The 13,128-nt window shown below is 36.5% G+C and overlaps 1 protein-coding gene across 4 annotated transcripts; it reads right to left on the bottom strand.

The window, feature by feature from the left end:
* Nucleotides 1-8,152: 8,152 nt before the first annotated feature.
* LOC107895022 (tubulin-folding cofactor B) lies at nt 8,153-12,029 on the bottom strand. 4 transcript variants are annotated; one of them, XM_016820212.2, is made up of 9 exons: nt 11,895-12,029; nt 11,380-11,499; nt 11,136-11,287; nt 10,900-11,018; nt 10,719-10,780; nt 10,440-10,481; nt 9,639-9,772; nt 9,256-9,325; nt 8,153-8,496 (listed from the first exon to the last, which is right to left on the bottom strand). In XM_016820212.2, exons 2-9 carry the CDS (start codon nt 11,479-11,481, stop codon nt 8,449-8,451), a joined length of 729 nt encoding a protein of 242 aa, XP_016675701.1. In that variant the 5' UTR covers nt 11,482-11,499; nt 11,895-12,029; the 3' UTR covers nt 8,153-8,448. The 4 variants fall into 4 exon arrangements, with proteins under 4 accessions (XP_016675701.1, XP_040964788.1, XP_016675702.1 ...); XM_041108854.1 differs by having other exon boundaries at nt 11,380-11,511; nt 11,895-12,025; XM_016820213.2 differs by having other exon boundaries at nt 11,380-11,490; nt 11,895-12,015.
* Nucleotides 12,030-13,128: the final 1,099 nt, after the last annotated feature.

Raw genomic sequence — 13,128 nt, 5'->3', positions numbered from 1 at the left:
CGTCCACCATGATACTGACTATAATTCGTACACCAATCCTTATCTCATTATAAACACATAATTCTAATTAAACCATTTTCCTAGGATATCGGCATAACATAACGGTGAAACCATATAGCCGGATATCGGAATGTGTCTAACCTACACTCTAATGGACGCACTAAAATGCTAGATATAGACCCTTCACCTATACACACATCCATAGAACTATTAAAATTCTAGTTGGCATGTCGATTTATCCCACTATTTTTCTACCACCAATTTACTAAGGCATTTCCAAATAATTATAATTAAAGGCAATATATATTATATACCAGTTAGGGGGAGGCAGGGCGTACACAAAAATTGGGTTTTTTTTTCTTTTTAAAATGTATAGAATTATATATTAATAATGATATGATTTTAATTTAATTTAATTCTTTAAAAAATTATAAAAATATTAACTAAGATGATGGTGAAATTGCATTGCAGTTCTTATTAAAATTCAGACTTCACCTTAAATACCCATAATGTTATGAACACATAACATACCTGATTTTTTACTTATAAAGCATATAATGCCATTTAGGCAAAACATGATTCGCTACAATATTGTCTCCCTTTATATTAAATTTGGATACTTTAATATATGATCTCATATCCATCCCATTATTCATTTCAATATAAACTCGTACCCTCATATTCATTCAATTAACCACATAACCAAATTCCTCCAATGCAATTAATAAATAAGCTAATACTTAAAGTTGTCTTCATTTTCAATGCTATTACCGTATAACCATAATTAGACTTACCTTAACCACAGCTTGATGGTTCAGTCATTAGTTTGATAGATGTAGTCAATAAATATAAATGTTATAACTTACATTTTAGTATAACCAAACATTATAAGCCATTGAACACTTACCAAAATGAGGGTAATTTACCAGAAAAAGCCCTTTTTTTTCAAAATTTACCAAAATGGGCCGATTTTTTGATTATTTACCGGAATGGTCCATTTTTCGGGAAATCGCGCCCACGTCAGCGCGATGTCAGGGTAAATGGCAGGAGGTCGCGTCCACGTCAGCGCGACCTGCTGACGTGGACGCGACCTCCTGCCATTTACCCTGACATCGCGTTGACGTGGGCGCGATTTTGACGTTGATTTCACGTTTGGGTTTTCTGGCTTTTAAGGTTTAGGGTGCAGGCTTTTTAGGGTTTAGGGGTCCCAGAATAAATTATTTCGAGTTGACGTCTCTGGTCAAATAGTATAAAATCGCTTCTACCAGGATGCTATTTGAGAAGAAATTGTGAAATCGCGCCCTCGTGGACGCGATTTTGCTACAGTAGGTCATGTAAGAAATAATTTTTTTTTCTGATTTTTCTGAGCAAATAGTATAAAATCGTTTCTACGAGGATGCTATTTGAGAAGAAATTGTGAAATCGCGCCCTCGTGGACGCGATTTTGCTACAGTAGCAAGTTTGGGCTGAGGCTATAAATTAGGCAGAAAATGTTCTTAGAATGCATAAGTCATAGCAGAAACAATTTAGAGAGGCTAAGAAAGTTAGAGTTTCAAAATGAGTGAACGTATTAGTGCTGTTATTTACTACGATGGTGAGGTTTGCCACACCGAGAATGGTGTTGTCTTTTTGTCGGAGAATACGGTGCGACTGTCATTTAACCAGAACATAGATTTGACAGAACTTCGTAAAAGAATTAGGCGTAAAATCTTCGGAACGACGCCAATGAAAGTTTTGTCAATCACGTATCGATTTTGTTCTTGTGTTGATCCGGTGACATATGACTCGTTCGACATAAAAGGTGCTCGTAGCTTGGAGGCAATGGTGCAAACTCATCTTATTAGTGGAGCAACTTATATTGAGTTATATGTACAATTTACGTCGCCAACTGATGTACTTCTGTCCGGTGTTCGAGATGTATACACGACCCCTGACTGACACTCGGTTAGCGAGTTACAAAATACGGAACAGCCCATGTTCGATAAAGGTGTCGAATGCACATCCCCCGCAAGACACTCTGTTGGTGGATGAGACATGTACGTCGGTGGCTTGACGTTTGATGCTGGAAATACGTACTGGGGAACTGCGTCAAGTTCTAGTGGATGGCAATCTACATCCAATTGGGGACGTTATCAAATGCCCAGAAGAAGGGATGACGTACTATCTACGACGTCAACCGGTGAGGGAACGTCGTACGCTGCAGATGATTGTGCGTTAAAAGATGACTCCGATGTGGATCCACCTCGAGAGCCCGGGCCGGATGGTGTAGAAGTGGGATTATTTTCTGAACCGGAGCCTATTCCAACAGAAGGTGAAGATGCTGAAAGGAGTTCAGATGATGAAGAAAATCCAAGATTCAGAGCATACTCACCTCCAGCCCACATGCATAATGTCGATCTGTCAGCAAATGATGCGTTAGAGTTTCCAGATCTACCACACCGGTTGCGCAATCGTACAAGTTCGGGGGTAGATTTCAATGAACTTGAAGTTGGTAATCAGTTTACCAACAAGGATAGTTTTATTGGTGCTTTGAAACAGCATAGCATCAAAAACGGCGTTAATTACCACGTCGTTAAATCAAAATCCGATAAGTTTGAGGCGAAGTGTGCGGTGCAAGACGGCACATGTTCATGGGTATTTAGTCGCCTCGTTAAGAAAAAAGACGGGGTTGTAGGAGATAAAAAAGTACAAAGGTCCACATACATGTGCTGCAGGTACAGGATTGAATGTATCTGAATAATAATTTTATTTTGCAATGTTGCATTATCTAATGTGCTCCCTCTGTAGGTGTTTCACAAGATCATCCCAAAATGGATTCAGCTATGTTAGCCAGCTTGATAATGCCCACGATAAAAGCAGATCACAGGACTTCAGTGCCGGTGATAATTGACAATATCCGTAGCCAAATGGGGTATACGCTCTCTTACCGCAAGGCTTGGATAGCTAAGCAAAAGGCGTTGGAGAAGATGCATAGTGGGTGGGACGCCTCATATAATGAAGTATGGCAGTGGTGTCAGGTGCTAGAGAGATACGTCCCAAGTGCCATCACAGACATTGAAACGGAACATACGTACTACAACGGCCGATTGCTATGTGGATGTCAAGTGCTCAAACACCTATTTTGGACCTTTAAGCAATACCGAGACGCATTTCCATACTACAAGTCGTTGGTACAAATTGACGGTACCTTCATGTTCGGTAGGTATACTCATCGGCTATTAGTTGCAGTGGCACAGGACGGCGTTAGGAGAATTCTTCCAATTGCATTTGCAATAACACCGGGGGAGTTATCTGATGACTGGGATTTCTTTCTCTCTAGATTAAGGAGGCATGCCTGCCCCCAACCTGATATCTGTGTTATTTCAAATCGGGGCGCCGGTATACTAGCTGCATTTGATCGAGAGGGAAGCTTGTGGCATCACACATATCATAAATATTGCCTAAGACACGTTGCTTCGAACTACTACAGGCAATATCCATCCAAGAGTGAACGAGGATAAGTGATCAACATGGGTATTTAGTTTATAACTTTATTATTTCGTTTGTCAATTTGAATTAGTTTTATTGGTAGAAGTGGTATAAAATATTCGCTATTATCTTCCAATTGGCAGGGTATGAAATAAATAAAGATCGTTTTCAAGAGATGTTGGCAATTTTATGATCCCAAAAAGGAGAATGGGTGGACTACCTTTGTAACATACGTTTCGAACAGTGGACACAAGCATACGATGGAGGCCTACGATATGGCCATATAACGTCGAACCTGGCTGAATGCATAAATTCTGTTCTTAAAGGAACGTGCCATCTACCGATAACATCGGTTGTACGAGAGACATATTTCTATTTGGCGGCGCTATTTCCAAAGCGAGCAGCAACTTATGCTGGCTAGATGCAGGGTGGCCATGTATGGTGCAGTAAAGTAGTTCAAGAAATTAACAAGGCGAAGACGAGGGCAAACATCATGCACAATGTGTGTCACGATCGAGACAATTTATGGTTTCGCGTGACGGAGTTTGACAGACCGCACCAAGGTGTTGTTGGCGGGCAGTATCGTGTACACTTGCGAAACAGGACTTGTGACTGTGGGAAGTTTGATGCACTTCGTTATCCATGTGCTCATGTTATTGCAGCTTGCCAGAAACTTCGTCTGGATCCAATGAGTTATGTGGACGAAGTGTACAAACTAGAAAACATGTACAACATTTGGAGATATGTTTTCCCACCAGTCCCAGATGAACGTAAGTGGCCGCCCGTATCTCTTGCTCCTTTTAAGCTGTTACCGGATAGAGAATTGCGTCGCAAACCAAAGGGTCGACCTTGCTCCACTAGAATACGGAACAATATGGATATCCAAGAAACATCCAGTCAGCAGAAGTTGTGCGGATGGTGTAGGAACCCAGGCCATACAAGTCGATCATGCCCTAATCGCAATAGCTGAATGTAATTTTAGAAAAAAAATATATTTTCTTCAATTATTAATTGATAATTGTATAAATTGTTAGTAAAATTATCAAATTAGTTTAATTTCTTAATTGTTAGTACCAGTCAAAACATTTTACCAGATCTAACATTATGTAAAATTATGTAAAATTATTAAGCCAAAAAAATTTAGGTTAGATTAGGGTTTTAAATTAATTTAGGTTAGGTTTAGGATTTTAAATTAATTTAGGTTAGGTTTAGGTTTTTAATTAATTTAGGTTAGATTAGGGTTTTTAGTTAATTTAGGTTAGCTTTAGGGTTTTTAATTAATTTAGGTTAGATTAGGGTTTTTAGTTAATTTAGGTTAGGTTTAGGGTTTTTAATTAATTTAGGTTAGATTAGGGCTTTTAGTTAATTTAGGTTAGATTTAGGGTTTTTAATTAATTTAGGTTAGATTAGGGTTTTAAATTAATTTAGGTTAGGTTTAAGGTTTTTAATTAATTTAGGTTAGATTAGGGTTTTTAGTTAATTTAGGTTAGATTTAGGGTTTTTAATTAATTTAGGTTAAATTAGAGTTTTTAATTAATTTAGGTTAGATTAGGGTTTTTAGTTAATTTAGGTTAGGTTTAGGGTTTTTAATTAATTTAGGTTAGATTAGGGTTTTTAGTTAATTTAGGTTAGGTTTAAGGTTTTTAATTAAATTAGGGTTTTTATTTTATTATATCAAATACTATCAAAATTTTCTTAAAAAATTTCTATGCGTATTACATCAAATAAACTTCTATTTTATTACATCAAATAATAAATTTAAATACGGCAATCAATGTCTATGACTGGGGATTCGGTTCCACATGTCGGCCGTCGACAGTTGCGCGCTGGATTCCTCCTTCCTCTAGCTTCCGGCGGCGGTTGTTCTTCCTCTGGTGCTGATTGTGGTCCTTCCTCCGGTGGTGGTTGTGGTTCTTCCAGTTCGGCATCTGGATGTCGGACTTGGGACGATGATCCACCTTTAAAGAATAGTGTATGTGGAGGTGTTTGCATCATGAACGACGACGGTGTTTGAAAGCCATACGTTGCTAGCGATTGGTAAAAAGGAGAGCTCCCCGAAGGCATAGCCGATCCCTCCTGCGCCGCTGGCCTAGATATCGATGGTCCGCTCTGCATAACAGGAAATGGAGCTGAACTGGGCATTCGGCTCCAACCTGCCATAGTATTCGGAAAAGGATACATGTAAGGGTTAGGGTACATATAAGGGCTAGGAAACATACCTGGCATCATAGGGAAAGGCGGTTGCGTGGGTATCATCTGTTGAATTACTGCGTCAGGTGACTGCGTCGGTGCTCTCGTTGGAGCCGGTAATTGCATGCCCGCTGATGATGCGTCGGGTGACTGTCTGGGCCTCGTTGAGGGGCTGCCTTCGAAGTCTTCTCGTCTTGGATTTAGAGGCCCGCGCCTTTCCCTTCCGAGACGTAATTGCCGTTGCCTCTCCTCTGGCGTAAGTAAATACGGCTTGCCATGGATCCTAAACCATGGCATGTATTCTGGAACACACGCTAATTTCGAAACGATGATTGCTTCCCGAGTAGGTAGATATTCATGCTGATTTTCCCACATTTCTGTGTACTCGAACTAGTATCTAGGCCAATCCGTACCTAATAGCCGAAGGTCGATTTTGTGGTGCTCGTCAAACTCCTCAGGGTCCGCAGGAATCGGTTGTCTACATCCAAACTGTCGTAGCACTCTGTCTGTCTGGTGGGGCTCCACGGTTGCATAGTTGATCAACACCACTTTCACGTGCCAAGCGTTCGGATTTTGTAAAAACTCTTCCGGGATTACTGCCCGAATTGCCGGATCTTCGTATGGTGTCCATTGAAACTATATGAACATGATAGAAATACTAGTTATATACATAATACTAAATACTAAATATCAATCGACTAGCGAATGTATGGAAATATCTATTTGCAATAATACCTACTTCTGCTTCCGACCGTTGGTCCAATAGAAGCTGTATATCTTCAAGTTCAGACGGTAATCCACGAAAACTTGCCGGATGGTTCCACCTAATTAAATAAATTTTTAGCATACTTTTATTGTATAAATCTACATAATAATTCAAAAATGTAATATAAAATTTATCTCGTTACAAGTGGGAATGTATATGGGTGGTCACTCGAGGACGTAGAAATGGAAAGCGAAACCGTTCCCATGATTGCAGTAGTGACAGGCAAACTCCGATATTTGCTCTCCTCGGTCGCGTCGCCCCGCACATCTCCCGATATAATGTTGCCAAGACGGCAGACCCCCAACTAAATTCACTGGCTCCTCTAAATTCACACGGCTCCATGACGTGTCCGGCATTAAATAACCTCCAATTATTTGAAGAATGTATGATCGAGCATATCGAATTCTTTGGATTTCGGTTGAATTTACATTCGGCTCGGGGAAGGTGGCACGTAACCAGCCCATCTCGACCTTACCTCCATCTATTTTTTTCCGGAATAGCGCCCAAAAGCTCGTAGCACACCGCCTCTCAATTGCTAGATTGGGCAGACCCGGTGACTGGGTGCCCGTCCACCGGCAATCCCAAATGCATGTTGACATCTTCTAGAGTGATAGTGCACTCTCCACATGGAAGATGAAATGTGTGCGTCTCGGGTCTCCACCTCTCGATCAACGCACTAATCAGTTTCGGGTCCAACTTGAATCCCCGGCCTACCGTTGCCACGTGCCAAAAACCCGTTTCCCGCAGGTAGTTCTCTACGAACGGTGATGGAGGAGCATGCATATTCCGGATATGGCATTCCAATACCCGATCTTCAGACTTTTATAACAAACAATAAATTAATAATTATCTAAAAATACATAAATAAAAAAATCTTAAATAATAATTACAAATTAAATTTAATACTTACCATTTTCATTTGCTCCACGATATGTGATTGCTATCAAGACGAGTCAATGATCCGGCCATTGATGAAAATATAAAAAAAATTAAAATTATTTTAAAAAAATATTAAAAAATTATAATTATTTTAAAAAATGGATTTGAGAGAATTTTGGAAGGAAATTGAGAGGATTAAAAAGGAAAAATTAGATAGGATTTGTTTGTGAAAAAAAATAAATGGGTGGGGGTAGTTATATTTTTTTTTGACCGTTGGGGGGGACAACGGTCAAATTTTTGACCGTTGGGGTACTGTTCACGCGCGGAGAAGGTCGCGTCCACGTCAGCGCGACCTGCTAACGTGGAAGGAAATCGCGCCCTCACGTCAGCGACCTTCTGCCATTTACCTTAACATCGCGCTTACGTGGACGCGATTTCCCGAAAAATAGACCATTCCGGTAAATAATCAAAAAATCGACCCATTTCGATAAATTTTTTAAAAAAAGGGCTTTTTCTGATAAATTGCCCCCAAAATGAAGCACCGCCACCTTAGTCTACAAGCTTTCCTTTGTTAAAAAAAACCGTGAAATCATGGTTCGAATCAACTCAAATAATTAAGAATAATAAATCATTGATAATCTAGTACATTTGTGTTCTGATCTACTTTGACAAGTTGAAACTGATTTGCATGGTTTCAAAATTAGATGTTTCAAAAACCGTTTCAAAAAGGACTCGGAGATTTCGAAAAGTCAAATCAAAATTACCCCCATAAAACCTATTCAATTGATCTTGAACTTTCCATAGGAAAAATGCACATTATTCTACGAAAATGACAGCTACAAAATCAAGTAATTCAAAAACTATTTTAAAAAGAACTCGAAGATCTACAATTTAGACGGAAGAATCATATATCAATAATAGTAGATTCTAGGAAGAACTCGAAGATATACTATTTAGACATAAGAACCATATATTAATACCAGTAGATTCTAGGAAAGTATTGCTCCGGTATAATCTCTCTAAGAGTTTCGTATCTCACACGTCAGTCCCACACCAAATTTAAATCAAATATCATTGTCAATCTCTGTAAGGTTATTGATACTGCATGGAAACAAAAAATGCAGCAGTACCCTTTTGCGACCACATCATATCTCATCCTCCTCAAAGGGATCTCGTTCAGGATAGTCACCAACCTGCAAAAAACAAGTTCCATTCTAAGTTACAAATAAATAGAAGTGGTAAAACAGGTAGAAGACTCCAAATATTTAACTGTCAGAATACACCTCTTGGACTTCGGATATGAAAAACGATTAAGCTGCCTGTTAAACATATATGTAATATATTTTCTCATGGAAAAAGAAGAATTTAGACAAAAATAGAGTCCATCAGCTGTTTGGATAGGCTTGTTAGATACTCAACAAAGATCCAAATCTTTCAGAGCAAAAAAAGTATGTATCGGGTTCCCTAATATATAATCTGACCAATATGTACAACATTTATTCCCACTTTTATTCTTCCTGTCACTTTTCCCGTGTCCCATCCACTACTATAAATCAAATACCAATCAATGTTAATGCTACTTTTCCATTTTTAGTTATGCTATAATAATTAGAAGGAAACACAAAATAAACAAATAATACTATTAAGTTGTTATGGACAATGCATTGCAATGCAGTAAACTTGCTTTCTTAAAGTCTGCAATACTATCATGGATATACGTGCATTACGAGCTGTTGCAATAAAGGTCCATAGATAGAAAAAAGAAAAAGCAGGATGCGAGTGGGCAAGAAACTTTGCCAAGGGTTAAACTTAAAGGTAAGCTCCTGCAGTTTATTCAATTTGTTGGAGCAGAATGCTTCATAATAGGACTATCTACCTAAAATATTTGAACTCGAGAAGGCCACAGAATAACCCCAGAATGCTTACAGCACTTAACATATTTGCATACAAACCTTTACTTTGTCAGGCCTAACCATTGCACCGCAAAGTGGAGGGCATTGAAAATATCGAGTTCCTTTCACTCTGCAGTATGACCAATAGATAATTTAACAAATGAAAACAAATAGTGCATCCAAATAAGGTAGATTATCTAATAAACATCCAAATAGGATAGCCAATTTAATGCATCTGTGTCAAGAGAAAAATTCTAATCACCTTCAACGTGAATAAATTAAGTACCATTTTTTTTAAGGAAGACATATAATAGACCAAAAAATCCAATCCTTGTAGGAGTTTCTATCTCTTTCACACACACAAATAGAAGTGCCATACAACAAGAACATTACTGCAAAATTGAATAGAACATTAAGAAAATAAGAATATAGAGTTTACATACATTCCATCATGTTTTCCCAATGGCTCATCATATTGAACTCCAATCCAAAAGCCTGGCCCTAATGCTTCTGCTCGACCCACATATTTGACAACACCTCTTTTCTCCCCTGGATCAACTTCACATCTGTCTCCTACCTGATTTGAGACAATGTGAAAATACATATGACACTTAAGTGGAAGCGAGCAGGCAAAATAACAGAAGATAATCGTGACGTTGAGAAATAGAGGGAAAATAGCATGGTTCTTCACTCTAGGAAAATATACAAAACATTATCCTAGAAGTTATATACACAAAAAACTACATTTAGTAGTGGGTGAGCATTATCAAGCATGAAGTACTGAATTAATTGAATTTATTTTCCACTATATTTAAGTACCCTATCAATTAGTCTATGATCTTCATTTGCTTCCCTTAAGCATCTAGCAACAAAAGAATATAGGTTTTAAAGATCATTCACTTGGCACTTCAAAAAGGGAAAATCACAAATGAAAAACTAACTAATCTCTGATCTGTAAAGATGACAACACTAGAAATAAATTAGCCACTACTGACTTTATTGAGTTCTTTCATCAGTACAAAACCATTGTCAAGATGGTAGGCAAATATTGAATAATTTCTTCTTGAACTACCAATGTCCAAAGGTAATTAATAATAAATGACATTTTCTTCAACACACACACACACATGGAATTGGACTATTTTACTTCCTTTAAAAAGAGTGAGAGACCAAAACAGTACTTTAATATGCTGCAAAAGATGCTAAGTACATATGAAAAAGTTAAAAATAAATACACAACCAACCTTGATATTTGAGCAGAGGTCTTCCATGTAGTCATCTGACATCTGTAAATGAAACCATCAAGCATGACTAAGATAGAAATAGCAGCAATATATACATGATTTCACTTTGTAATAAGCATTAGGAACCTGTGCGTACTTAAATATAATATTAGTTGCAGCTATTAATAACAGCTTAAAGCTACCCCATATATATATATACACACACACATACACATGTATCTATGTATGTATAGATATGTAAATGTGTGTGTGAGAATATATGAAATAAGATATACTTACTTTATTCCTGAATTCTGATGGATTTTGAGATGCCATCTGTTCCTTGAATTTCCTAAATGTACCTGAAACAACAAAAAAGTTCAAACCATTGCAAACAAATAAATGGTAAATTAAAAGGTGGAGGATAAAAAATTTAAGCCAATAACATTGCAGAATCAACTTATGCAGGTAACTAACTTACCGGAACGTTTATTGTATTCATCTTCAGAAATCAAGTACTTCTCGACTAATGACGTATCTTCAAGCCACCCTCCCGAAGTTACCGATGAAGGATCAAGATCTATAATGTGTATTCGGAAGCTGTTACAGCAAAAAGGACTCAGAAGGAAATAATTGATATGTTTTTAATACGAAAATCTATAAAATTAGAGTTAACAATAAAAATAAAAATAAAAGGAGAAAGGGCGAAAGGCTAACCCATCTAGTGGAGAATAGAAACCGAGAGGTCTTGAATCAACACTTAAATCACAAAGTTTATTTTTACAATCATCATATAGCTCTAACCGCATTGAATTTACTGAAGTCCCACATTTCTTCCATAGCTTATCTTTCACTGCTTCCACGCTCATCTTTAAACAAATCAATTTGTTTTTAAAAATAAAAATAAAACCTCAGGAGTAATTAATTTAAAGTTAAAGAAATTGTTTAATAAAAATGGAACCTGAAGAGAGAAGCGAATGTCAGCGGCGAAGCTTTTGAGGTTGGAGTGAGTGACTCGAAGCAGCACTGAGGCATCGCCCTCGATTTGCAGCCGTGATGCCATGAATATTTCCTATAATTTCTGGATTCAAATCTAAATGTGTAACAAGCAAATAGAAAACAAAAGAATCTAACAAATTTTGTTTTTGAGGCCTAATATAAGATGAAAAACAATGGCACAAAAAATGAATAGGAAAAAAGCGTGCAAAAGATGGTGCAGATGTTTTTAAATGTTTTATTCATGAATCATTTTAGCAAATTTGTGGGTAGAAGACGCAAAAAGGACAGAGAGGTAGTTCTCTTTTATCGAATCCCCTTTGACTCAATTATGAGTGTAGTGAGAGGTAAAAAACTAAGTAAAAGCACAATCTGAGAAGACACGAAGAATATATGAAAATCGTAAAAACAGTGTAAAAAAATACACCATCATCACCCCACAAGAAATGAAGAGAGTAGGAAAGAGGGATCTCAACTCGCCTTGAGAATTAAGGTAGAATGGCAGAAGCCAGTGAGGGAAAGCCACCGGCAATTGGCAAATTATATGAGAGGACTGAACTTAAGTCTCAAGGAAACAGTGAAGTACTGAAAGATGCCTAATTCCTTAAGGTTAAAAGTAATTTGGGCTCAATTTCATAGCCCGTGTATAAAGCTGAGACAAAGAGTTGGCGGTAATAGAGTGAAACCAAATCAAAAATCCATATTACCATAACCCAATTTACATTTATTTTTTTATTAATTCTTATTATTAAAATTATTTATTTAATATTTTTCTAAATAGAGAGAGCAAAAATACAATCTAACTGTTGATATAGAGACTTCTATAATACTTTAACCATAAAATGAAACATGAGAACAAAAATCAAAATAAGAGGAAAATAGAACGAGCAAGTCAGTGCTTTGAACTCAATAATAGAGGTGAGCGTTCGATCGGGTCGAGTGAAAATTTTTGAATTAATCGAATTCACGAGTCCTGTTTTATCATCTTAACTTGATTTGAAATCTTTTTGAATCAAGCCGAAAGAAATGAAATTCGAATCGAGTGAAATTTTTCAAGTTAAATTAAAAAAAAACTAAATATGTCAAATTAAAATATTATTACAATATAACCAATTCAATGTTAGAGCGCACAAATTTGACACCATATATTCATGAAAAATTTTTCAAACAAAAAAAAAAGAAAGAAAAGAAGATACTTTAATATGATAAGCTTGAATAATTAATTTTACTTATTTATGTCTCCAAAATTATTATTTTAGAAAATTTTAAAAATTTAACTTTCTTTATATAATTTTTAGATTTTTTATAAATTTTTTTGAAATTTTTATAAATATTTTGAACTTTTGAAAATTATTTTGAATCTTTTTTCGTAATTTTTGTTAAGAGAGAAACTAATTTTTTCATTTTCAAAGTTGACAGGGACCGAAACAGTATTTACACAAATTTATTATTCGAATTGTAAAATTTAACTTGACTCAAAATCGATTCGAGTAACTCAAAATTCAATTTTTTTTAATTGAATCGAATTTTACTCTCCTTAACCATAGAATTTAATACATTTTGTTAAATAATTTTGGAGTGCAACTATTTTCACAAATTTTGTTTGTATTTGATATACTAGTTTTATCATTCGTGCATACATCAGTTAAAATATAAAAGATTACTTAAACAAAAACTAGGCCAAAATACCAAAAAAATCCAATTTTTTTTTAAA

This window comes from Gossypium hirsutum, chromosome D13 (genome assembly GCF_007990345.1).
Source record: "Gossypium hirsutum isolate 1008001.06 chromosome D13, Gossypium_hirsutum_v2.1, whole genome shotgun sequence".
Lineage (NCBI taxonomy): Eukaryota > Viridiplantae > Streptophyta > Magnoliopsida > Malvales > Malvaceae > Gossypium > Gossypium hirsutum.
The sequence above is the reverse complement of the archived record's forward strand: the minus strand, read 5'-3'. Positions and strand labels throughout refer to the sequence as shown.

Bases quoted from the DNA above. Each gene is read 5' to 3' on its own strand.
- LOC107895022 (XM_016820212.2), bottom strand. From the start codon at position 11,481: ATGGCATCACGGCTGCAAATCGAGGGCGATGCCTCAGTGCTGCTTCGA. The intron at 9,326-9,638 runs GTATGTAAACTC...GTCATACTGCAG, and splicing joins TTGGGAAAACATGATGGAAT to AGTGAAAGGAACTCGATATT. The intron at 8,497-9,255 runs GTTTGTATGCAA...TGTTTTTTGCAG, and splicing joins TTAGGCCTGACAAAGTAAAG to GTTGGTGACTATCCTGAACG.